Raw genomic sequence first — 26423 nt, 5'->3', positions numbered from 1 at the left:
ACACACACACACACACACACACACACATTTGTCAAGGCCACAGACCTAGATTCATATTAAAACTTCCATTAATAACTCTAATAATTGGAAAGTCCAACTCCTTTACTGTCAGTAACAGAACTGACACACAAAAACTCTCAAAGTGAGATACCCCAACCCCACAACAGGAAACCATCAGTTTGGACGGAATATGTGTGGTGAGGAAAAACCCAGCCTACTGCACATTGACACCATTTATTTGCAGGAAACTGAAAATCTGACGTCCTGTGGGGATTTCAGTTTTCTTCCCTTGCAAGGGTGCACAAGAGTCAGTGGCTGAGTTATTGGACCAGACTTTCATGTCAAACGAGATGAAGGAAATGTCAGACGTGGTGAGATTATCTGCAGCATTGCTGCTCAAACATCATAGATGTACTTTGAAATGTTCACACAGTTTAAATACTCAAACTGAAGAAGAGACTTTACGTTGACTAGTTAAATGCTAACAAAAAAAAGAAGTGAAAAGCCAAGCACCGATTTGTAGAGGTATAAAAAATAATAAACAAGGAACTTTTTCTTCCTTTTCAGCACTCTTACCCTTCACACACATACGCAATCATAGAGTTACACACATTTACATTTCAGCACACTTTAAAACCACAGCCCTTCACTGTTGGCCTTTAAAAATACACCACACGAGAAGCTGGAGGTTAAGTGGTATGTTTTGGCAGCATAGCTAATGGAAGGGGATTTCCCTTATTCTTTGATTGCTTTTCTCCAGCTACTTGAGTGTTAATAGGCCGTGATATCCTTAAAAATGCAACTGTTGTTGTTGTCACATGAATTTGAGCAAGCCACCTAATGATCCAAGCTCCAGTTCTGCAGCTGACTCTCCACTGCAACAAATCCATTATCGTCTATGTGTACATTCTGCATTTCAAGTGTCAATATGGAGGTAAAATAAAGCTCAATTCAATAAAGGAAAGGAAATATTATACACTTGTCCTGAGTGCATTTGATGATATTTACCCATTAAAAAAAGTAGGAAAACAGGAAGTACTCCAATTGTAATCATGGTCTCCACAGTGCTCTGCAATGCCATTTTACATACTGTACATCTGCATTACTCAGTGTGTGTCATTTGTGACATTATTGCAGTTCTCTGTGGTTGTACCATGTAGTAGCTACAGTTAATAACATCCTTTACAGGAACTTGAAGTTTCTAGTCTTATGCACTGGCGTCCAAGGTTGAAGCAATGATGTCTCTCATTGTATTATTGTATGGTACTTGTGTACCCATGGTCTGTGTAACTTCTGCAGGCTGTGACTCTGCTTCAGCTCAGGCCTTCACTGCAGCTTGTCCAGGCTTTCTTGCAGCAGCTGGGCACAGCCAGATAAATCCATGTAGCGCAAGGCAGAGAAGACGTCGTTCAGGCTCGCAGAGGAACGTTGGCTCCACAGTCTCAGCATCTGGTACTGCCTCTCCATGGAGCCCAAACCGGCTTCCAGCTCTACCCGCTCCAGCTGCTGATCTGCCACCGAGAGCAGACGTAAGAACTCCTTCCACCTACGCAGGGGCACCTCCTTAATGATCGCATAGAGGACGATGGCCGGCCAGTGCTCCAATTGCTCCTCTTGTCTGGCAGCTGGAAGGAGAGAATCACAGACAATCAGAGGACACTGGATGGGCAAAAAGAGAAAGCTCTACAAGCTACAAGAGTGTGCTTGTCTGTCCAATGTGCTACTGCTTAACCACATTAAGATAAAACTTTTTCGAATGTCTCATGTTTTCCCTTTGTGATTCAGTGCACAACTCTCTGCTGCAGAATGTTACGTTCTTTGGCTGGACTAAAGGTCATCAAAATACATTCATTATGAAAAGGTTCAGGTGCTCTTAAAGGATACGTTTGGTGATATTCTCTATTTTTCTTACTCTCCAAAAATCCAATGGAAAGACCAAAAGCAACAATGAACTGACCCTGCTAACAACTATTGTGAAGCCAAACCCTGATATACGTCATTCCTCTGCACCATAGAGCTCCATTGTTGTCCAAAAAACACATAAAAGAGCCAAACTGTTGCACTAGGAGACCTGTGAAACTACTTTGCCCAGCTGTTTTAGGAAATTAAAAACATACATTTGTGAGCCGTTTCGTGAGGTTAAGGTGTTCTGTAGGAACCAATGGGCTTAGATCTGAGTGCTAAAGACAAGGTAGGGAAGTTGGAAAGCATGGAGAGAGGTTTTGGTCTTTCCATGGGAGTTTTGACATTATGGAAATATAGAATAACAGCCTTAACCTTTTTTCAAGATTCCTAACTGCCTTTTGTACATGTGGTACATAGAATATCTTTCTCACTCTGCATAAATAAATAAAAAATACTGTAAAACATCCTGCAGCCATACGGTCAAGTCACTCAACATTAGTGATATAGAGCAACACAAGGCACACGGCAGTCAGCAACACCTTGTGAGTTTTAGGTGGATGCAGGTCCACCTGATAAAATTTCCTGACATACAATATACAGTAAAAGCAACCACCATGCCCAATTTATGAAAAGGAATCGAGAACACAATCCTCACCACAATGCAGACAGCGCTACAGCCACAAGGGGGGTTTCAGCTCAGCCACAAGTGACAGGAAATGCAATTGTATTTAAGGTCTCCCTAAAAGCTTCAACGAAGGAGTTTTCTTTTTTTTTTAAACTGAATGTCAGAGGTTTACCTGGCAACCCAGGGCTGTATCAGGCGGTTAGTGAATAACAACTTAAACTGTAATGTCAAGAGCAAAGCACAGATCTACTGCTACTATTTGTTTTAAATATAGGAGACTAATCAAGTCGTGTGGATTCTGAGAATGAGAGGTAAAAAAAAAAAAGCAGTGGAAATTCTATGTGGCTTCATCAACCTTCACACCTCACGTCCTATAAATAACATCTAAACATGTGTGGATGTTGATGATTTGAAAAGAGTTTGAACATGATGTACAAGGATGCAAGTGACATGCACATCACTATCTGATTTGCCATTTCCCCTTATGTTGAAGTGCTGACTGATGCGAAAAAGTGAGGGCGTCCTGTTTCCCAGTTTCCACCTCCATACTGTGGTCCCCATGACTGATCAGTGATAAACAGCACGCTGAGCAAGCACAGATGAAAAGGCTGCCTCTCTGGGTGTGAATATACTGCAGCTTAAGATAGTACACCACATAAGTAATCAGATGGGGTAAAGTGTCATTTAAAATGACATTCATTTCATTTTTCTTCACACGACATTTGTCATGAGTGGCATGATGACAAGTGATGCTACAGTCTTTGTGCATACGATAACGTGTTTATGATGGGAGATCTAAATGTTTCCAATGTCACCTCACACACAGTCCAAGTTGAGAGGAAAGAGATCATAATGTGTACGTCACCGCTTAACATTCTGTATTCTGAAGCATCCACAACTTCATGGGAGTAGCTGACACAATGGAAATGAAACACACTGTTGCTCCATGAAACAATTGTAACTCATGTCTAAATAAAAATCCTTTCTTGAAAAGTGAGATGAGTCATGAAGATTCTCAGCAGTTCTTTGTTCTTGTGTTCATGCCGTTGAGCTGGTGACAACAGCGACGTACAAATACAAAAATGAATTGACAAAAAAAAAAAAAAAAGTTTTTTTTAAATCTCTGATATGACCCCAGACATTTAAATGTGTTATCCCCTTAAACAAATGTATCTGATCTCTCTCCATTTTCTTGACTTTCTTAATCAAATTGTCCTCCATAAACCCATGGCTTGGCTTCCAGTTTTTGCCCTGATTTAGACTTTCTGAGATGACACATCTTTTGGGCTCATGAAGTGTCTGATATCAGAAAGCTGATCATTATGCATATATATTAAACACCTTTGCATCAACTAATCTGCCGCTCTTCTTTTAACGAATAGGCGTTTGAGGTAGTTTCCTCCGTCCCTCAAATGACCAGTTTCTCTTTACTTCTGGTGCAGCTCCAGCCCACCTGAAGAATTTCCTTAAGTTTCATAAACCCTCCTGAAAAAGTCTCCACTCTATTTTAGATCAGTTTCACAAATTTTCACACTTTTGTACAGAATGTAGAGCAGGGTAGAGCTGCCCCCATCCACATGCTGAAGTGTGACACTGAACCCTACGTTGCTCCCGATGCATTGCAGCTTGGTCGGCATCAGTGTGTGAATGTGTGTGTGAATGAGACCAATCTGTAGAGCGCTTTGGGAACTGTTAAGGTTGAAAAGCACTATATAAGTGAAGTGCATTTACTTTCATGAGGCAAAATGTCTTGTTGATAACAACAATATTGAGTCTGGCTTCACATCTCACCACAGTACCGAAACTGCTCTGCTTATAGGGCGATACTTTAATTACAGCTGCCTTTGATACATCCTCTCCCTCTCTATTATCATCCTATGACTCTATTAACATTATTGTTAGGAGTAGTAGCTGTTGGAGCAGTTGTGGCAACAGTAGTAGCAGTTATACTACCATGAGATGACCTTTGACCTTCCATTATAAAAGGGTGAAGGGAAAACAAAATAGTGGAGATCAATGCACCTTTACATAGTTAGCTAGCAATTCTGATAATAAATATAAAGCTAGAAAGCATGGTTAGCCCTTCAAGCCTATTTTAACATGTCTCACTTAATTTAAATTTCTTTTATACTGCAAAGCAACTTCCTGCTGAAAGAATGTAAAAGGTAAAAATGGCACGATATCTTACATATACATATCTCTGATGTGTATACAGCCACTTCTTTCATCTATATTCCACTGAAATGTTTTAAGGCAAAATATTAGCTATGAAGTGTCACCATTTGTTGGTTATCCACCTCCTGCACCAGTGTTGGAGAGGAGAACAGCGATGTCAAATGTCACAATATATTATATAATATAACAACCAAGTCGCTCCTTCACAAGCTGTGCACTGTAGCCGAGCATCGAGTGCTGAATCTTACCTTTGTGTTCGGTGTCTGGCAGTAGAGGATTACTGTGGGCTGCATGTTCTGGTGAGGCTGGACTCTGACTGAGAGTCATCATGGGAGTTTCCTCAGATATGTTTAATGTCTTGGAAGGACAAATGAGAAAGTGGAGGTAAAAAATCCTTGTTGCAACCAACTCTTTAAAGTGTTAAGAGAGTGATAGGTAATATTCTCTTATTCTTTCTAAAATACCGGTGACTGATCTTGATCATTTAATACAGCTTTAGTTGGATTCACATTTGCTCTTATTGACATTTACATGTTTGTTTGGTCTTTTTTTTTTTTTTTTTTACAAGGCCCTCTGACTGTCCACCTACAGTACTGCTCCAATCTAATCAATCTCAACAAAACACAAAATGCATGAAACTGAGCACAAACCAGTGTGGTCGGGCTGCTGTCTTGATGACTGCTTTGTTCTGTTAGGAGGGAAGCAGATATGATCAGTAAGCGTCCTACTTCGGTCGAGAACACTCTTTAAAAAAAAAAAAAAAAAAGAAATTCTGTGAAATTTCTGTGAAAATACATTTTTTGTTTAACACCACTTTCTGTGGCAATAAGTGTCTCTTAAACTTGTATTTTATACACACACATTTTGGTTGAGTTTATCTTTGGTTACAAAATGTATTGTTATAAATGCTTTGATAGATTCAGCCTGGGATGTGATATCAGTGTGTGCATCACCACCAAGTGACAGTATGTAGCTACTCATGTCACTGTCAGTGGTGGAAGTACGCAGATCCCTTACTTATGTAAAAGTAGCAATACCACAATGTAAAATGTTATTTAAGTAAAAGTACAGAAGTATTAACAGTAAAAAGTGCTTTAAGTATCAAAAGTAAAAGTAGTAATTTGTAGGTAGAATGGCTCCGGGCGGTGTTGAATTATTAGATATTATAATAGTGGATCATTATGACATTATGGTTGTATTTAGTTTAAACTATTTTACATACTGTTGAGTAGTTTAATATATAACACTGTCATATTTACAATCGATCAGATGTTGTTGTTGTATGTGAACAACTGTCAAATAATAAGCTGTCAAAAAAATGTAAAAAAGGACAATTTGTAAAATTAAAGTACAAGTACCTCAGAACTGCACTTAAGTACAGTACTTGAGTAAATGTGCTTAGTTACATTCTATCACTGGTTACCGTTGGATTTGGGGTCCTCGACAGCAAGGTCTGGGTCTTTGTTCACACTCCAGCAGGGACAACTGTCTGGATATCTAAACAGGTTCCTGGTGAAGAGCAGGAGCCAAAAGAGCACCAGAAATGCCACTATAACCCCCGACAGAATCAGCCAGGGCATTTGGGTCCCTGTTGTGGACACAAAGAAACACTGACATAACATACCGTGATTCCGTCGGAAAACATTTGATGATGAATTATTCAAATCCGAGCCCAAAGGGGGAAACAATCAGGCTCTGTTAAACTTACTAAAATATCATCACAGCTAATGTGATTGTAAAGGGCATATGAGTTAAAAAAAAAAAAACAAACTACAAAACCAGAGGCCAGTGAGTTATTCAGCCACTTTACTGGTCAAAGTACAGTGCAGGTTTAGAACTAACAGTTAGGTGGAGCTGGATTCTCATCAGGGCTGCTTGAAGCTGTGGTTCTTGTAGATGTCGGTGTAGCTGTCGAGGTCATAAATTCACTACCAAATGTAGTTGCCGATGTAGTTGTAGGTAGATTTGTAGAGGGTGAAATTGTAGTTGCTGTAGATTTCATCTTGCATTCTGGGTCTTTCAAACACTCCTTCCTGAAAAAGAGGAGAGACTAATATAGACAACAGTGGAATCTGACAACGTATTTATCTGTACATTAAAGGACAGGTTCACAATTTCAAGGCAAGCGATGGGGTACACAATCCACAGTCCTTGTCCTGGGTAAAAATATGTTGCAAAGTTTATCTGAAGTTTCTATGAGGCTTCAACAGCTTGAATAAGTCACATTAAGTGGATATCTTCTTTCCCTCTTTGTGTTTGCCTGCACAGTGTCTCCCTGCTGAGTCGTAGTGGAGGGATAGTATAGCAACAAAAAAAAGAGGGAAATCTGTGCAAAAACAACTGGAACTGTGGAAGATTGACAGCTGAAGCCCCATATTAGCTTCAGAAAAAAGTTTGAATAAATTTTTGTCCACCCTCACGTAAATCAAAAGCGCATTAGAAAGGGATCATTCCATTGCCAGCATCAGCAGAAGGAATGAGTACAGTTTTCAATGTTCATATGGGCATTCGACTATTGTTTTAAGACAGACTTGAAAAATTGTGAACCTATTCTTAATGTGTGTAAAATACAAAACAGCAATCTTGTGCGCACAGTTATAATCCTTTATCCGTGAGGCTATCCTAACAGTCTGAACAAAACCGCCTCTGTGTGGTGACTTATAACATCCGCAGCCACACTGTTCAGCACATGTAGTGCAGGGCTTTAAAACCACAGGAACTGAGTGTCTAAAAGAGATGTGCACCATAGATTCGCAGATGTTTCCTCCACTCTAACGAGAAGACAGCATGACATGCCTGATTTGACCACAGAGACACATTTTAGATCAAGACTAAAAGGCTGTTTTTGTTTTTAGTTTATGAAAATGTCTTGTTATGTCTGGCCAACCATCAGTGACCCAAAGATATTTAAAATAACATGCAAAAGAAGCAAATCATAATATTTGAGAAGGTGGAATCATCAAATAGTTCCCATTTTTGCTTGTTTAAACTTCTGAAACAATTGACTATCAAAATTGTTGCAAATGTATTTTCTGTCGATCAACTAATAGATTCATCGACTGATTGTTTCAGCTTTTGTTTCAAGCCCACAGAGGTTTTGGTCAAGCTTGGTCACAGAGAAGGAGATACGCAGTACAGTATATACACAAACACACTCTCATTGCAATCTGCGTAAGTAAAAATCAATCTGCTCCAGTCAACATAAAGAGAAAAATCTAATCTAAGAATCTATTACTTTCTACAATAACATAGAAGATATAGAATGTGTTAAAAGGTCAATATAGCAACTAAGACAAGTAGAAAGATCAAGAGATAGTGATGATAATAAATCAGACACCCAAAAAAGTACGAAAGCATAGTAGTGACACCTTCCCTAGCTCCAAAGATTTATTGGGAGCTACCACTACAGTATGCAGATGGATTTATTTCTGATTTCTGATTGCCCTCAGTTAAGGTTGCAATTCTGTGTGTGCTCTCCACTCTGTCACAAAAAAGAAATTTCATATTGTAAGATCTCCCACCTTTGGCAGGGCTGGCACTTCCTCTTGTAGTCAGGATTATTATCAGGCACTGAAAAGGAACATATGACGGTGACTGTGAGGCTTCCTTGTGAGAGTGTTTATATCACAGTGAATAAACCAGGATATGAATCAATATGGCAGCTGTGAATACCAACCTGGGGCTTAAACACTTTGACTTCACTTACCTTTACAATTCTTACAGCAGCAAGGGCTGCAAAGCATGCCGGTGCGGTTCGAGCCTGCATTGTAGTACCTCTCTTTACAGTCACATACCACATTACTATTAAAGGAGCAGCGCCTTATTTCCACCTCATAATCTGGGGGGGGAATCGAAACACAGTGTGCTGACAAGGCGGCCACAGGTACAACTCACAGACTATTTTCATCAATTCTCACGCCGTTTCAGTCGGCACACAGCTCATTTCTTAATTCTAGTTCTAGTAAGTAAATGTATGCTCAACAGAACTAACCTTTAAGACAAGACCATGTAACCTGGAGTTACACTGGGGATGCCACTCAGTGTATGAATTCACACGTTGCCTTTATGAAACAAAGTCACTAATCTTAGATTTACAGCCTCAACCTGCTACAGCCACTTCCTGCTTTCCAGTGACAACAGCGACATACAATGTTTGGAAGATTTCCCACCCTCGACAGATTGATTTCATCGCAGTGTTCTTCTTAACTTCAAAAGCTCACACAACATCCACAAGTTGACAGCATGCGTTTCTATCACCCAACCCAATCAATGGTATTTGAACAAGATACTTACGTCCACACGAGTCACACCTTCGGCATTTCAGTGCAGAGTTTTTTATTTCTGTGAATGTGTTATTAGCACATTTTTCACATCTGTGCTCTGCAGCTGGATCATCGCAGGCAGCAACTTTATGATATCCTGGCAGATGGTGGAGAAAAGGGGAAAGGGAACGAGGTTAATATGTGATCGTTCCACAATAACTCCACAACGCAAGGCCAATGCATACAGTTCCTTGTTATAACTTACCAGCTGGGCACAATGCATAACATGAATTACTGGTTTGTTCTGTCCCCTCAGTGTAACTCTGTCCAGTGGAAAGGACAGCAATCATCAGAGGGAAAACCTGAAACAAAAGATGAGGTTTTTGACGATGTGAGGAACAGTGTAGAGAGGAAGATGCTCACAAACCAACTGGCCCAGACACATTGACAGCACAGCTGTATTGCCAACATGGTTCATTGCACAGGTTTTTGCCAATTAGCTGCTGTTCAGATGGAGGCTGTGACACACTCCAAACTGTAGTAGGCCATGCCTGACGCAAACCAGACCAATTGCGAATTGCCAGGACATTTCTGATATTTGTGAGCCCGGCTCCTCTTCCCATAGCAGCTTAATCTGACCTGCAGTAGAAGATGCAGCTGCAGGGATTGTCTTGTATAAAATAGATACTATATGCTTTTGCAGTGGGTCCGTTTCCAAGCAGTCTTTCGTCCAACTGTTCTGTGGGGCCTCAAGAGACAGACAGAAACATTTTTTTGACAAAAAGAGGTCTCTAAAGAGGTCCTTTACGCAGGTCACATAATGTCAGTAAAGGGAGGCAGAGACCAGAGAACTACCTCAAATAGGAGCCTTGAGAAAAAGCTGTTTAGTGGCAGCAGGGCACAAATCAGAGTTTAGCGTAAGAAGGTTGCAGGATTGTGCCCATTGGGAGGGGGAGCGGGTTCTTCATCCACCTCTTCCTGGACCCAAAACACCAGCTTGTTGGCTGCACAATAATAATAAATATGATTTGACAGGAGACAACCCTCCATCTTCCTTCTGCCTTTCAAAAAAACTCAGCAGATGTCGATGCATGTTTGTTTAACTCCTCGAAAAGTGACCTTGGTATCAGTATTGGTATTGTTTAAAATCAAAATAAGAAAATCACCACTTTTACAGTGTTATATCTTCCAGCCAGCAACCAAAGAAGGGCTGGCTGTCGTTTGATATCTTGTTTGGCTTTGTCCAGGGCTATCTTAAAATGGTTGTAAAACAAATTCTTATCTCTTTCGGTCACAGACATACCTAAATATGTCAATCTTAGAGAAGAAACAACTAGTTGATTTATCGATTAGTCAATCACCAAAAAGTAAAAAGAAAAAGAAAAAAGAATTATCTTCTGTTTTTGTTAGTCTTTTATGATAGTGAACTGAAAATCTTCAGGCTTTGGACTGTTGGTCTAACAAAGCTAGACATCTTTGCTACCAGAGCTGCAAGGCCTTGACAGAGAGCCCCGTTAATCGAGAGACCTGATCCACTTCACTCATTCACATATAACTTCATATCTCCTATCAACACTACGCCCTTGGCGTTTTGCAGCAACTGATAAGAAGCAACATGTTGAGCCTTAATGTGAACTCTTAAAGTGAACTGAAACCATAACAGCAAGATTATATATACTGTATAGCTCTCTCACAGTACTCAAGGATATACAAATGATGAGTTCTTAAAAACGCCACAAAAAAAAAAAAAAAAGCATTTAAAATGAAAATGAACCCTTTAACCGACCTTATGCAGCAAATACTGAGACATACTGCAGCCATACTGGGCCATACTGGGACAACAGTTCCTGTAACACTGAGTGATGGTTATCTAAAATCCATTCACAGAGACTAAATTAAAGCATCCAAATAAAAAGATCTGAATTAAATTACTTACCAAGACCAAGTCCATGTTGGAAGAGTAGACTGTGTGGAAGTTAAACAACCAACTTTAGATGAGCGTTAGTTTCACCTCCCGACCATCTGTGGATTTCCCTTGAAGCTGAGTCAAATACAGCGTTAAAAGGAACCCTGTGTGTTTATCTGTGTGTGTGTGTGTGTTTATGGGTCAGAGATGTCAGTTCTTTGGAGTCTTCAGAGAAGTTGCTCGAGAAACAGGAAACGCAGTGAGATCGTGTAACCACCCCCCCACACACGCACACACAGTGACATGACTACTGGTGTCAACGTCAGCGCATAAGTTCCTCTGCCCGAACAGACTGGCAGAAAGCAGAACTTTGAACAGAGAGAAGGATCACCTACTCGTGTCCTGGGGAGGTGGCCGACATTTGGACAAAGGTTGTTTCAAAGAGCAGAAGAACAAGGGGCCGATTGTCCTTCAATAGGGATCTTGCTTTTAATCCATCTAGATCAAAAATATGTTAAAATGTAAAGACAAGCAGAGCAGACAAGGAATTCAATAATAAAAAAAATTAGTCATTGAAACAGTGTTGAAAATATAGTGATATGTAGCTTAGACATCTAAAAACATTTGCTTTCCAACCACATTTAACCCAGTTTGAACTTTTACCTCGAGATGCCTTTTGACCTCCTAATAATCAAATGAATGCTGTACTGGGTAGGTGCCTCCTTGAAGGTTTTACCTTTTGTTCAAGAAATTCATGTGCACTTCCTGTCAGCCGCATGCCATCGTTTTGTCATTCATTTCCATCTTGTCGGTACCTCATATACCATGTCAACACTGTCTATTTCTGAATCTACACATTTTAGTGGTTACTTCCCAGTTCTTGTTCTGTATCAAGAAACAATCATATATCAAGTATGATTCATGATGAATCTGATTTCCGTCAACTTGTAAACTTGATTTCTATCAACTTTTTTGGGAAACAGGTTAAATAAACTCAGATGCTTTAAGAGATTGGATATGAATAGTAGACTAAATGATTAATATACATTAAGTAAGTAATTTAGCCTATTGTTACACATATACGTTATTGTGTATATTGCTTAATTATGAGTTATATATGCAATAATTATCCAAGACTGAGGTTTTACTGCAGCAAATGTCTGCTCATTTTAATGTGTGTTCAAAGGCAATTTTTTTAAAATCAGTATTCACCCCTCTGATCAGGAATTGAAAAACTTCCTTTTAAGAGGCAGAAACCTCGAGCAGAACCAGACTCTAGGTGGGCAGTCATCAGCTTTGACCGGTTGGGTTGGAGAGAGAGAGAGAGAGAGAGAGAGAGAGACAGAGAGAGAGAGAGAGAGACAGAGACAGAGAGAGAGAGAGAGACAGAGAGAGAGAGAGAGACAGAGACAGAGAGAGAGAGAGACAGAGAGAGACAGAGAGAGAGAGACAGAGAGACAGAGACAGAGACAGAGACAGAGAGAGACAGAGACAGAGACAGAGACAGAGACAGAGAGAGAGACAGAGAGAGAGAGAGAGAGAGAGAGAGAGACATGCAGAGAGAAAGAAAAACAGACAGACAGGCAGAGATTTATAGCAGCACCAGTAGTAACCGTAGCAACTGTAATTATAATAATAATGGGAAAATTCCCGATAATAGTAGTTACAGCTGTAATAAAGAAGAATGAAATATAATTAATAATAGCAATAACAACTTTAATAGTAACAGAACTATGACTAAAAATAATAATTGTAGCAATGAGAGTCAAGCAGGCCCGTGGCGGCAGCAGCCACCTGTACCAGGACCACGATCCACAGGAACCTGCGAGACAAGAAAGCACCAGAAACTCTGGGGAAGATATAAAGTTAGTAACATGCATTGGTGGGACATGAATGTGTAAAGATGGAGAGATAGAGGAGGAAAGCTCAGTGCATCATGGGAGGTCCCCCAGCAGTCTAAGCCTATAGCAGCATAACTAGGGGCTGGTCCAGGCAGGCCTGAGCCAGCCCTTAACTATAAGCGTTATCAAAAAGCAAAGTTTTAAGCCTGCTCTTAAAAGTAGAGAGTGTGTCTGCCTCCCGGACGCAAACTGGGAGCCGATTCCACAGGAGAGGAGCTTGATAGCTGAAGGCTCTGGCTCCTGCTCTGCTTTTGGAGACTCTTTAGGAACAACAAGCAACCCTGCATTCTAGGAGCGCAGTGCTCTAGTGGGGTAATAGGGTACTATGAGCTCTTTAAGATATGATGGTGCCTGACCAGTAAGAGGTTTGTAGGTGAGGAGAAGGATTTTAAACTCTATTCTGGATTTTACAGGGAGCCAGTACAGAGAGGCTAATACAGGAGAAATATGATCTCTTTTCCTGGTTCCTGTCAGTACGCGCAGCATTCTGGATCAACTGGAGAGTCTTAAGGGACTTGTTGGGACAGCCTGATAATAAGGAATTGCAATAATCCAGCCTAGATGTAACAAATGCATGGACTCATTTTTCTGCATGTTTGAGACAGGATCTTCCTGATTTTTGCAATGTTACGGAGGTGAAAAAAGGCAGTCCTTGAAGTTTGTTTTACTTGAAAGTTAAAGGACATGTCCTGATCAAAGACAACTCCGAGATTCCTCACGGTGGCGCTTGAGGGTAATGCTATCTAGAGTAAAAATATCCTTAAATTCTGTGTTTCTGAGGTGTTCCGGGCCAAGAACAATAACTTCCTCAAGTTCAATATCAGATAATTGCAGGTCATCCAGGTCTTTATGTCTTTAAGGCATGCTTGGAGCTTAGCTAACTGTTTAGGTTCTTCTGGCTTGATTGATAGATATAACTGGGCATCATCCGCATAGCAATGGAAATGTATGGAGTGTTTTCTAATAACATCCCCTAAAGGAAGCATATATAAGGTGAAGAGCATTGGTCCAAGCACAGAATCTTGTGGAACTCCATGACTAACTTTGGTATACATGGAGGATTCATCGTTAACATGTACAAACTGAGATCGATCTTTTAAATATGACTTAAACCAGCTTAGTTCAGTTCCTTTAATACCAATTAAATGTTCCAGTCTCTGTAATAGGAATATAATGGTCTGTGGCATCGAATGCAGCACTAAGATCTAACAAAACAAGTACAGAGACAAGTCCGATGCAATTAGAAGGTCATTTGTAACTTTCACCAGTGCTGTCTCTGTGCTGTGAAACCTGACTGAAAGTCCTCAAGTAACTTATTGTCATGTAGAAAGTTGACGACTGCTTTCTCAAGAACCTTGGAGAGAAAGGGAGGGTTAGATATAGGTATATGGTTGGCTAAAACCTCTAGATCAAGAATGGGCTTTTTAAGAAGTGGTTTAATTAACGGCTACTTTAAAGGACTGTGGTACATAGCCTGTTAATAAAGACAGACTGATCATATCTAGTAAGTACTAACTAAAGATAAAACTTGTTTAAGCAGCATAGTTGAGATTGAGTCACCACCACCTACATCCCACCCCTGTATATATCCAGCTCTTGAATTAGTCACATGTATGTCACCAGTCCTTGTGTCTGAACCACATTCACACAGGGGTGAAGTGGAATTATATTATATTATTATTATTATTATTATTATTATTATCATTATTATTATAAATGCACTAGGGTGCCCACATTGAAACCTGGGGCAGTGCAACAAAGCACTAAGATCACACTTCATAAAAATATTCCCTTAGAGACACACAATGACCAGCAGTTATGTCTCACACACTGAAAGTCTCCACGGCGCTCTGAGCTGCCATTTCCATTGTCTGCCCTCTGTCAAGCAGAAAATAATATGTACCTTGTCACCAACGTCTACCCGTACAAGCAACTTTCCTCTACTAATTCAGCCCTGCACGCCACACACACTCGTCAGATATACCTGATGGAGGAGAGGGCATGCCGAGACATCCATTAAAGAATCAGAATCAGAATCAGAAACTGTTTATTGCCAAGTAACATACATTACAAGGAATTTGCTGAGGTCTGATGGTGCTTCAACATATAATCTGACAGACAACAAACATGTAAAAATATAAAGGTACATTTTTGAAATTGAAAAAGTTGAGTATAAGGTGAAATAAGTGAAATATGGTCATTGTACATATAAATAATGTCTGTGAAGGTTTATCGCAACCATGTGTGGAACACAATAGATATATTTATAAACTATTTACTTTGGTTTCAACCAAATGTAGCCCAGTTTCAACCTTAACACTGTCTAGAGGTCAGTGCTTTTGCTTCTAATTTGTTGTTTTTACTTTATTTTAGATGTAGTTTATGCATCTTGATATCAATGATACAGCATGTTGTATTAGCTTGTTTATGATGTCTGTATTGTACTTATTTTTGTAACAATGTCTTTTTATGCTGCCTTCTTGGTCTCTTAAAAAAATGTTTTTTTCATCTCAATGAGACTTTTACCTGGTTAAATAAAGGATGTTATTTTTCATTTAAATTTTATTTATATAACGATTGCACATCTAAAAGATTAAGATGAAGATGAGCTCATAAAATATGATGCATTGCTGCAGGTTAGAACACTTTGAGCAGGTTCAGTAATTTAACACTCTGAAAGGGGCCATTTTTCTTATTTAATCACTGTTTTTGATATGTGGGTCCATCTAGCAGTCAGTATATAATTTTAGTGAGATTCTGAATGGAGTACTTTTCTTTGTAATGGAGTATTTTTTACATTGTGGCGTTGTTATTGCAGGATTTGAGTACTTGGCTACTTCCACCCCCGCGTATCTGCTGGCCAAATCCAACCAACACGCGCAGAAATAACGTTATTAGATTCATCATACATGCGCTGCCCATTAAACGTGAAATAAAGTAGGTCATCGTGCAAAAATCCAAAGCAACATTAGCAGAATATTTCCCTCTCTGTGTGTCAGTACTGTACTGAGCCCGCAGCAGCACCCAGAAGTGAACAAAGCGACCCGGAAGCGGTGATCCGACTGGAGGCAGGCAGAAAGAACATCAAGCTTTTATATTATAGCTGTACTCGCAAGACAATATCTGCAATCAGGACACAAGGTATTTGTGCATGTCTTTTCGTGTCTACGTAGCTGTGCATTTCTCCGATAACCGATAGCCTCCCGAATGCGTGCATTGTGCACAAAATGCAATAGCTGTCCTTTGATTCGTCCAAAAGTTGCAGAATGTGAAAAAAAAGCAGCCTTAAAAGTGGAATTTGGTTAAGACGGCACAGCGTCTGCCGGGAGACACGGCATTGTGCGCCGGTTATCTTTTGACCTTAACGGTTGTTTTAATCGGTGTGGTGTTTGGGTCGAGCCTGCATCTTGTCCGTTTCCGTGCTGTTTTTTTTTTGTGCAGGGCATGGTTGTTGTAGGAAGTGTCAGTTTTTTTAAGAGGTGGGGAGGCCGGGCTATTCAAACTTGCAATTCGCCGTAAACAATCATTCATGCCTTTGACATGATAAACACACCTTTTGTGTTCGCGTCGGCCGCTTCTTCTCCCCAGCACCCTCCTCACGACAAGATGTTCATGCTCCTAAAAAATTTGGGGTCTGCAGAATATGGCGTCCCGCCTTATAAAAATAAGGCTGCCATTTTTGTTTCCCTTTTGTCTGGAAATGTTTAAAGAAAACTGTCTGAGAATGTCTGAGTCGCACCGGGAGGGTCGATCCGCTAAAAACCCTCCGTCGCTTTGAGTCCGGAGATGCTCGCAGACAGCCGACATGTCCGAAAAGTCAAAGGATGGAAAGTTTTTTTTTCTCTCCATCGCGTTTATCTGAACATTTAAAGCGACGTCCACTTATTTTCAGGAATTCACTCTCAGACAAAAGGAGCAGAGGGGCTAAATGTCCAAGCTAAGCGGCTGAGGCTCTGTCAGACTAATGTCCTTTTATACGTGACAACATATTTCTGGGTGACATTTCGATGTTTTGACCTGTGTTTGCTTCATAGTGACACTGTGGGCCTAATTCACAAGCTGAGTTATTAGCATAAATGTAACACAGCAAGATCTCACACTTAAACATCAGCCTTGTCATATTTATCCAAGGGCAGCTCGTGCTTTATGACTTTATACTTATCTTTTCATTATTTATTTGATTTTCCATATTAATACAGGTCCTTAAAATATCTTAAATTAAGTTTTATTTCTGACAGAAATTTTAACTCAAGGTCCAGTTACTGGATTTTTTCCCCCCTGCCTTTCAACTGCATCTCAAGGTCTTCCTCAGCAGATGGAGTTTGCTCATGATAGCTGAACCATCTCCAGGACAACTGAGCAAACACCCCATCTGCTGAGGAAGACCATGAGATGAAAGCTAGGATAATGTAATAAGTGAACCTTGAGTTAAGATTGCTTGTGTCAAACTATATGACATTTTTTAGACATTTTCAACCTAGCCTGAATGATGTTAAATTGTCTTCAATCTGTATTTATCAAGTACATAAAATGTTGTTTTTTGTAAAAGAAATATTTGGAGTATTAAAAACCCAAAGCCAACATACAATTTACATATTTGTGTAACCGTATACATGCCTACACTTGCCTGCTGTGAAAAGTTTCCTTTCTAGATTAACTCAATTGTCCCTAATTGTACAGCCTATGCAGTGAAACTGTGTCCCAAAATCTTAAATGTATTTCTTTTTGGTCTTGGTCACATTTTCAATCTGCAGTCACGCTCTAGGATGAGTTTCTTGACAAAATCTGTCCTCAATAGAAATGGGGCGCAATTTGAGCACCTTAATACTTCAAAAAAAATATGTGATTAAACATAGAAGTTCATGCAAAGCCAGATGAAAGAAGTGAATGTGGTGGAAACTAATGAAATGTATTCAGTAAGATGGGGCCAAAAGAAACTGCTTGTCTTTTCTACTAAACATGAAGCCTGTTAGTTGCTTGTGGTTAGGCTGTCATCCTTGAGTTAGTCTGTCACATTTACACTCTCTGCCTATAGATATTTTTCAGAATATTTAAACTCTTTTGTTTGAAAAACAATGCTTTGCTTTGACACATTTGTCGTAAGAACAACAACAGCTCATTAAGTATAACTTGACTTTTGAAAGTGAATAATATAAATGTTCATTCATTTCAGAATGGCGGAGCCTCGTTTTAACAACCCGTATTTCTGGCCGCCGCCTCCATCCATGCCAGGCCAGGTAAGTCCACTGGTAACATGTAATGACTGTGACATCCACCTTAAATTGCCATTTGTTTCCATGTGTGAATGTCTTTTCAGCCATTCAGCACCAGTCGGTCAGTGAAACAAACTCTCAGAATGAGAGTTCGTCACAGTTTGTTCTCATAGATAAAAAAGAAGAAGAAGTAACTTGTACTATGTGCTGGTCAGTGTTTTCTTTGCTGGGATGTGTTTTTGGGGCTTGAATGACATTCACACACGGTGGCTGTTTTCTGTTGAGCATGACCCGTTAACCCTTTCAGCTGGATAACCTGGTGCTCATTAACAAGATCAAGGAGCAGCTGATGGCTGAGAAGATTCGACCCCTGCACCTGCCGCCTACCTCCACCCCTTCCCAGCAGTCTTTGCTGGTGCCCACCTTGTCCCCGGACGGCGGCGCTCAGCACGGCATGCCGGTGCCAAAGCCCCAGCCACAGCAGGTGCCGGGCCACCACCAACAGCCGCAGGGCTCTGGACAACCGGACATCGCTCTGCACGCTCGCCCTGCCTCCGGCTCTGGACCAGGTACAGTCTTTGCTTCCTTGTTTGCCGGCCCAGGTACTGGACCGCAACACATTTTGAATACAGACCCAAATGTATGAGTAGCATCAAGTATCAAAAACTGTCAAGCATTAAAAGTTGGCATTGAGTGCTTGGTCAGATCTTTAGTCTCGTTTACTCCAATCAGATATTTTCTGTTTAACTCAGGAAACTTTGCCAAGTATTGAAAAATAATAAGCTAAGTATTGAAAAAGAATAATTTAAAAAGAATAATTTGGATATTGGTACCGAAATAAGATTTTGTACTTTTGATGCAAAAGAGACAACAAGGTCCTCATAGACTACAAGTGCTGACTTCACATCGTGCGGTGTTCTTACACATGAGCATAACACAACTACTGCTCAGTTCACTGATTTAAAATGCCATCACCTGACAACTTCCAGATGGAAATATGGACGACAAGGCGGCGGTGAAGGCCAAAGGATTGTGGGAAGACTGGCACATGAGACAGCTCAGCGAGCAAACTGGCCGGGTCAACCATCGCTCAGGTAAAGCAGTCAGTTGGTCTCTGTGGTCTGTTGACATGGAGAAATATCAGCAAGAGAATCGTCCAGTAAAGGTACAGTGAAGGAGATGCCACAGCTGGTAAAAAAGACGTGTATCATCAGTTAGCTAGTTGAAAGGTGTCTTATTTTATTGAACAGTTCTTGAGGCTTAAAGTGGGGAAGTAACCAGACCTCCAGATACCCTGACTTGTGGTAAACCGGCAAGATATAAATCCAATATATTGTAACTGTGAAAGTGACACACAAGCTGAGGACATTTGCAAGTTTTAGCCTATTTACTACAAATCCTGTGTTCTTTGCATCAGTGTGTACCAATTCAGTGCATTATTTCTACTGTTCCAGGCAGCCATTGGTTTTCATTCATTTCTGTACAATGTAAAAAATCAGTGAGAAGACTTATGTTCACTGTGATGGATTCTCACAACTCACAGTTTTAGGAGTTGAAAATTTTGTAGCAGGCAATCAAAATGTGTCATCAAAAATATATCTGTGTACCAAAATCTGTGGTTTAGAGCTAGAACTTGCAAGAATAATGACGTGATTAAAAATCAGAAACCTCTCGAGTCACGTTGTAATACGTGTTTCGTGTTAAAGCAGTTCTGGTTCTCACTTCCACAGGTCTGGCTCCTTCATCCCGACCCGACAGCCACAGCACCTCGGAGGCCCTGACCCCCACGACTCCAACGTCCAGCAGCCAGAACCGCCTGGGTGGCGCCCCCTCTGTGAACATCATCTCTGGGCTGGCCAGCGGTCCTGGCATGGACCACATGAAAGTTGGAGGCCTGGCTGGACTGTTGGGCCCCCCACCCAAAGCACCCCGGGGACGGAAGAAGATCAAAGCTGAAAACCAGTCAGGTCCTCTGCTGGTGGTGCCCTACCCCATCCTAGCTGACCAAGGCTGTGTCACCATCGCACCCAAAGAGGGCAAAACCTACAGGTTGGACACAGGAAGCTGCTACTATTGTTTTCTAGTTTTTACTGCGCCATGAAAAGCCAATTCACAGATTTAATTCTGGCCTGTAGGCCATAGATGACCGAGATGTGCTCTTCCTCACTGAGACGTCAATATGAACCCATCTTTCACCCGATTGGATGAATGCTTCACTCAGTGGACCATCAATTGATCTTTGCCTCCTATTAGCACCTAGAAAAACATGGCATGGCATTTCTTCTTATTCTATTTTAGTTTCTCATGAGGATCAGGAGTTTTCAGAGGCAGTGAGTGACACCATTATCTAAGTGGCAGATTTAATCAAGTCTCAGTAGTTGTTTTCCACAATAAAACTGAGCTTGCAAGACTTAGACTTAATTTGTGAGCGCAGGTCTGTAGGAAATTTTGGACACTTTACCTGCTTCTTTTGAGTAATGTAGAATTAAACTCTACTCTGACTTTAGATGGGACTGAGTGCTGTGGCTAGTTTGGATATAGATTATGATTCAGAATTGACTGAAGTGTTCTTGGTATGGGGACAGCAATGGTTTAATACTTTACATTAACACTGTATAATCTCGACTGAAACAGCCTGATCTGATCATGTTTATGCGTTTTTGCGTCTTTTTTTTTTTTTTTTTTTTTTTTTTTTTTTAAGATGCAAAGTGTGCCCGCTCACCTTCTTAACCAAGTCAGAGATGCAGATTCACTCCAAGTCCCACACGGAGGCCAAACCACACAAGTGTCCCCACTGCTCCAAGACGTTTGCCAACGCCTCCTACCTGTCCCAGCACCTGCGCATCCACCTGGGGATAAAACCCTACCATTGCTCCTACTGCGAGAACTCGTTCCGACAGCTGTCGCACCTGCAGCAGCACACCAGGTCGGTCCAGCTGCGAAGCAGGAAAAGTCAAGTTAGTGTGGGGAAAAGAAATGGCTGCTGCTAATTCACTGTGAAACTGAATCAGTGGTCACAGATTACGGACTAACAGAATATTTACAGCACGTCATGTGTTTTTACACACAGGCATATAATTTGGGAAATTTTGATTCAAATCTACCCCAATTTTTTCCTGTCTAGGTGTTACTCTTATTATATAGTTATAGTTATAGAATGTGTTGGGGTCTCTGCAGTCATCTCTCTCATCAAGGTCGTTAAAAAGGAAATTTCTTTTGTCTTTTTTGACCCACTTCTTTTTGCCACAGAATCCACACTGGCGATAGGCCTTATAAATGTGCTCACCCCGGATGTGAAAAGGCTTTTACCCAGCTGTCTAACCTCCAGGTCAGTACACAGTCACACAGCTTGATTCCGCCACGCTAGATGTTACAACAAGAACTGTTACTTGTAGTAAAAACAAACAGGTCCATGGCTTTAATTGACTGCAATCACAAACGCCCAAATTAAGAACTTATGTCTCTGTTTCTTCCCTTACAGTCTCACCAGAGGCAGCACAATAAAGACAAGCCGTATAAATGTCCTAACTGCTACCGTGCCTACTCAGACTCCGCATCATTGCAGATCCACTTGTCAGCGCACGCCATCAAAAACGCTAAGGCCTACTGCTGTAGCATGTGTGGCCGGGCATACACCTCAGTGAGTAAACCACAGGTTATCCGTTTGCTATCTTTATGTGTGTCAGATTTTCCCAGCGGGCCTTCAGACGGACTGTTGACATGCCCGATAAGATGACGACCTTTGATGATACTCGGTCTCACTTGGCCTGAAACTGGCCGTGTTTCCTGTTTGTGATCTTGCTCCTGTTCAAACATACAGATAATAAGAGAATTATTTGTTTAGAATGAATAGTCCACTTCTTATTTGGGCATACAGGGATCTACCACGTACCAGTTAATTTAATCATTTTTACTTGTAAAGTTGGCTCACAAGGTACATATCTTTTTCCAGTTAAATCATGTTAAATGTTTGCTACTACCTCCCATCTCCAAATATTACTCTAAAGCTCAAACGATTAACTGATTACTTAATCAATAGAAAACAATCAGCAACTGTTTTGATCATAGAATAATACATTTTCCAAGAAATTGCATTAATTAAATGGCATTTTGTGAGCAAAAATGCCATTGAAATTACTGGTTCCAGCTTCTAAAATGTGAATATAATAGTTTTTTTATTATATGATAATAAACTGAATATCTTTGGGTTTTGACCGATTTGTTGTCAGTTGAGCTCTGGGAAATTGTGATTGATATTTGGTACTATTTTCTAATATATTATAAGCTAAAAAATGAATCAAGAAAATATTTAGTAGATTGATTTATAATTAAAATAATTAGTTGTCTCTCGAGTCTTCTTAGTGCTCCTTAATGGATTAAATGGGTGCTTCTCTCCCATGTGCCAGTGAGGCGGAAGAGTTTGCAGGTTTAATTTCCAACAACAACACAACAGAAGCTAATTTCGCCAATTAGCACACCTTCAAAAAGAGAAGCGACTCAAAGTCAGCACAGTTTTCTGTGTCTTAATTTAGCTTTTAGAAGCTTTTGATCAGATGTGTTTTGTAGTTTCAAAGTCACAATTTCGCTGTTACATCTTGCAGTACTGAGAAAGACAAGTTTATTTTAGGCTGTTGTTTTAGTTGCCGTCATTTCATTTTGGACCATTTGGTGTGTTTCCATGTCTTTTGTAGGAGACCTACCTTATGAAGCACATGTCCAAACACACGGTGGTGGAGCACCTAGTGAGCCACCAGTCGCCTCAGAGGACCGAGTCCCCCAGCATCCCCATACGCATCTCCCTCATCTGAGCTCCCCGGCTGCTCAGCATCAGGTTGGATTCCGAGTCTACGTTAGGCTGGAGCCTATGAGGCCCTGCACCCACAGCCATCTACATAAGGCTTACATTAGCATTATGACAGCTGACATAAGCATTCAGTGCTAGATTCAGTAAACAGGCTGCCCCCATCCATCTTGACACAGGCCGTCAGTCAAAAATGAGCACAGCGTTATTTTGTGAATGTAACAATACAGCTAGGTGTTGTCCGGAGGATCGAGTGGCAAAGAATGTCTTGCGTCAGATTTAATAAGCACTTTCGTAAGCGTCATGTAAACTGCCGGATGCATTGGCCATCAGAAATGTTTTAGTTGTTTTAGTTAGAAATGTTTGTTTCTTTTTTTCCTCTTCCATGAAATGGGTTTCCAAAATGTGCCAGATGATATTTGCCCTTATAAAGAATTGAGAAAGTAGAAAAAAAACAATGTTTGCTGGGTGTATTCTGGAGACATCCAAAGATAATCTTAAAGCACTTTTAGGCCTTGTGGTTTGGCTCAAATTGTTTCAATCTTGTTGGATGGAAAATGCCAAAGGGCATTATTTGTGGCAGCTAAGAGTACCGACTGTGTATAAATAACTTTTTCTGTTACTTTCTTTGTTTTTACTCACATTTGTGTGCAAGTACACATTTACAGGGTCATCTGAATTTGAAGAAAGGCAATCGGTAGATGACAATTTAAACATTTAATGATTGTATTAAGACGTTTTATTATTGACTTGGGGAGGCAAAAAAAACTAGAGCAACATGTAAGGGAAGAAAGATGAATGTTTTGGGTTTTTTTTATTATTATTTCCAAAATCTTTCACTCCATATTATGATGATGTTCACCTTTTATGGCACCTTTTACGGTCATAACATATGATCAAAGAAACACTGCTTTTTACATTATGTCGTCCTCATGTCCCATTAACTAGTGCCATATATGAACCATGTTGAGGTTTTAAGAGAAGTGCGTGTCTGCTTCCTCTACTCGGCTAAGCTTTGACTATTCTTTTCTAAGTATTAGAGGGTTGAATACATTGCACATGTATCAGTGACAGCTCTGCTCCACTCAGCCTGACTTTTAAATACACTCCAGCTGAAATTTAAATTTTACTCGAGTGGTAAATTTTAAACCTAAACATTGGACCAAAATGTGAAGTTATTGTACAGCTACTCTGACCCAGTTAAGTATTTTGTTTTATCTTCAATAAGCTTTACCCATTTGGAATAAGCTGCAGTATAAGTCATATTCCATAGGTCTACATTATGAGTTAATGTGGAGGTGATGCTTCTCCTTTTCATTTTTTCCCCCTCTCCTTTAGTATTCTTTTTATTGTACACAGTATTGTTTGTTGTATTTTTACTGTAACTTTAACCTCTGGATGGTACTAATAGGGTACCCTGTATTCTTCAGGGCACTGCAGAAAAAGGTGCTGCGGCTAGACGTAACGTTTGAGATGGAACTGAGAATAATGTAAAATACATATACAGTATATAGTATGTTTTCAAAAGAATAAAAACTTATTACTCAAGCCACTGGCCTGAAAACAGACATTTACGCCAACAACAGACCCTGCCTCTTCAACTTACTCTCTCTTTTGAGATAATGGGAAAATGTACATGTTGCTGTACTGTAAAACATGTTACTCATTTATAGTACCTATTTTTAAGTTTTCATAAACATGTTCATGTTTGGGTTTTGTAAAAGTTTATGTATGAACTTACTGTAATTATTTTAGTCTACCCGTATATTATTAATATTCATGTTTTATATCAGTTATTTACATGTAAGCCTTAACTGTTTTATCATCCCATTTCCATTACTCTGTATTGTTTTCTGCAGTATTCAGTCGTGTAAACATTTTTTTTTTCCTTCCGCATGGAGTTGCTGAGCTGTAACCTGTATGATAACTGTTTAACCCATGTTCTCTATGAAAAGATATTGCGTAGATTTATTACACTTTTTCCTGTCTTGCATTGTGGTTTCATATACAGTTTCTAGACAACTAAATATGCACAGCCAAGACTGGGAAGTTAAACTAAGGTTATCAATGTTTAAAAAAGGAAAAAAAGCTTTGTATCTTTACCTTGTTTAATAAACAGACTGTTATAAATTGACTACCAAGGCTTGGTTCCTACAAACAAACTGATGCCATCTTTTTTTTTTTAAAGCAAAATGGAGGACAAAAAAATAAGAAATCAAGCATTACATTTGCTATTTATTCACTTTTATTTATGAAAATATTCTTATGTTTAAAAATGTATTTACACGGATACAACAAAAGTTTCTTGTCCATTAGATCTCAGTTTACATGTCTGTCGCAAATTTCAACGTATTCACGCAGCAGCAAGATAAAGTTAAACACTTCATCATTTCAGGCACAATGAAGACAAAGTAGACAATGGTTTCCACAGTGTAACTATCATTGACACAAAATAATAATAATGGTATCAAATAGTTCATGTGTATTTTACTCCCATGTCACACACGTGTCTTTGTACACGAGTAGAAGTACTTTCTGATTGAGCATCCCTGGAGGAATGTATTGAGGTTAACCAATGTAAAAAAAACAAACAGCTTGGGATGCTTGAAATGGACAAAAAAAGCTCCTGCAGTTCTGTGGCTTTTCCTGACATTTTGGCTGTTTTTTTTTAAACTACAAGCAAAGCTGCACATTGTAAATACTGGAGTGGCTACAGCTGACAAGCAGTAGGAGTGACAGATCTCAGAAAGGATATTTAGACTCCTTTACCACACAGTCTCTTATTAGACATAACGTGGGTCCACAATATTATCAATGTATATAAGTACGATTTTGTACACTTGTAAACCATAAACATACAACATCATAGGCGTTTTTTCATTGAAAACACTGGCAAGATTAAATTTAACTGGGGGAAAATACGTACCATTGATATACTATTATACCCACTGTTATATTTCACTGCTACATTTTCCCAAAATGTAAACGAAAGTAAAACTTCTTATAAAGTGCTCAGTTTAAAACTAGTCTCATTCAAATTTCCGTCATGAATGGTCTTTTTGACATTCACTGCGCTAGTGTGAAGTACATCGTCATGTCTTGTACCATTACATTAAAAAGAAAATGATAACAATCTTTTATCATAAGCCAACACGAGGCTTCCAAGCATTCTGATTTAATGCAAACAGCTGACCCAACTTCCCAGGCATGTGCACACATTAGTGCATACAAGCAAGATTGTGCCACGTGTTTCAATCAAATCTCCCGTTACATCCTGTTTCCTTTAAAATATGTCTAAAATATTTGATTGACACTTGCACAGGCTTTTTTTTTTTTCTTTCACAAACCCCCTACATTTGCACTCTTAGTCTGAACCTGGATCAAAAAACAGTACTCACGAGCCAAACAAGAATCTGCTTTGCAATACAAAAGAGATATCACCCTGAGCAGAACTGCAGTGGAAGATCCCTTTCATTATTACTGCCTTTTAAGGGTTATTTGAATTCTTCGAATTTTTTCACTCCTTTATTCAGATTTCATCATTCAGAGTCTCCAGTGGAAGATACTGTAGCACCACCCAATACGATGACTTGGTAGCTCGCTGCTGCCAAACACAGGCAACAACCCCACCAACA

General features: G+C 39.9%; 2 protein-coding genes across 2 annotated transcripts; one reads left to right on the top strand and one right to left on the bottom strand.

The window, feature by feature from the left end:
• Positions 1 to 1326: 1326 nt before the first annotated feature.
• LOC139289441 (tumor necrosis factor receptor superfamily member 1A) lies at positions 1327 to 10918 on the bottom strand. The gene is made up of 10 exons (XM_070911049.1): positions 10904 to 10918; positions 9233 to 9329; positions 8999 to 9124; positions 8418 to 8543; positions 8227 to 8275; positions 6548 to 6738; positions 6129 to 6293; positions 5356 to 5393; positions 4954 to 5062; positions 1327 to 1625 (listed from the first exon to the last, which is right to left on the bottom strand). Exons 1-10 carry the CDS (start codon positions 10916 to 10918, stop codon positions 1327 to 1329), a joined length of 1215 nt encoding a protein of 404 aa, XP_070767150.1.
• A 4976-nt stretch (positions 10919 to 15894) lies between these two features.
• On the top strand, positions 15895 to 22824 carry LOC139289279 (zinc finger protein 362-like). Its single transcript, XM_070910849.1, has 9 exons — positions 15895 to 15915; positions 17948 to 18011; positions 18295 to 18556; positions 18977 to 19081; positions 19718 to 20036; positions 20689 to 20913; positions 21237 to 21315; positions 21469 to 21627; positions 22679 to 22824. Exons 2-9 carry the CDS (start codon positions 17949 to 17951, stop codon positions 22793 to 22795), a joined length of 1329 nt encoding a protein of 442 aa, XP_070766950.1. The 5' UTR covers positions 15895 to 15915; position 17948; the 3' UTR covers positions 22796 to 22824.
• The last annotated feature ends 3599 nt before the right edge of the window (positions 22825 to 26423 follow it).

The sequence above is a fragment of the Enoplosus armatus genome, chromosome 8, assembly GCF_043641665.1.
Source record: "Enoplosus armatus isolate fEnoArm2 chromosome 8, fEnoArm2.hap1, whole genome shotgun sequence".
Classification (NCBI taxonomy): Eukaryota; Metazoa; Chordata; class Actinopteri; order Centrarchiformes; family Enoplosidae; genus Enoplosus; species Enoplosus armatus.
Note: the sequence above shows the minus strand (reverse complement) of the source record. Positions and strands in the feature narration are given on the sequence as shown.

Bases quoted from the DNA above. Each gene is read 5' to 3' on its own strand.
- LOC139289441 (XM_070911049.1), bottom strand. The intron at 6,294-6,547 runs GTTAGTTCTAAA...TGTCCACAACAG, and splicing joins GAATCCAGCTCCACCTAACT to GGACCCAAATGCCCTGGCTG. The intron at 5,394-6,128 runs GTAACCAGTGAT...CCCTCCTAACAG, and splicing joins CGAGGACCCCAAATCCAACG to AACAAAGCAGTCATCAAGAC.
- LOC139289279 (XM_070910849.1), top strand. From the start codon at position 17,949: ATGGCGGAGCCTCGTTTTAACAACCCGTATTTCTGGCCGCCGCCTCCA. The intron at 19,082-19,717 runs GTAAAGCAGTCA...TCACTTCCACAG, and splicing joins CCGGGTCAACCATCGCTCAG to GTCTGGCTCCTTCATCCCGA. The intron at 21,628-22,678 runs GTGAGTAAACCA...TGTCTTTTGTAG, and splicing joins GTGGCCGGGCATACACCTCA to GAGACCTACCTTATGAAGCA.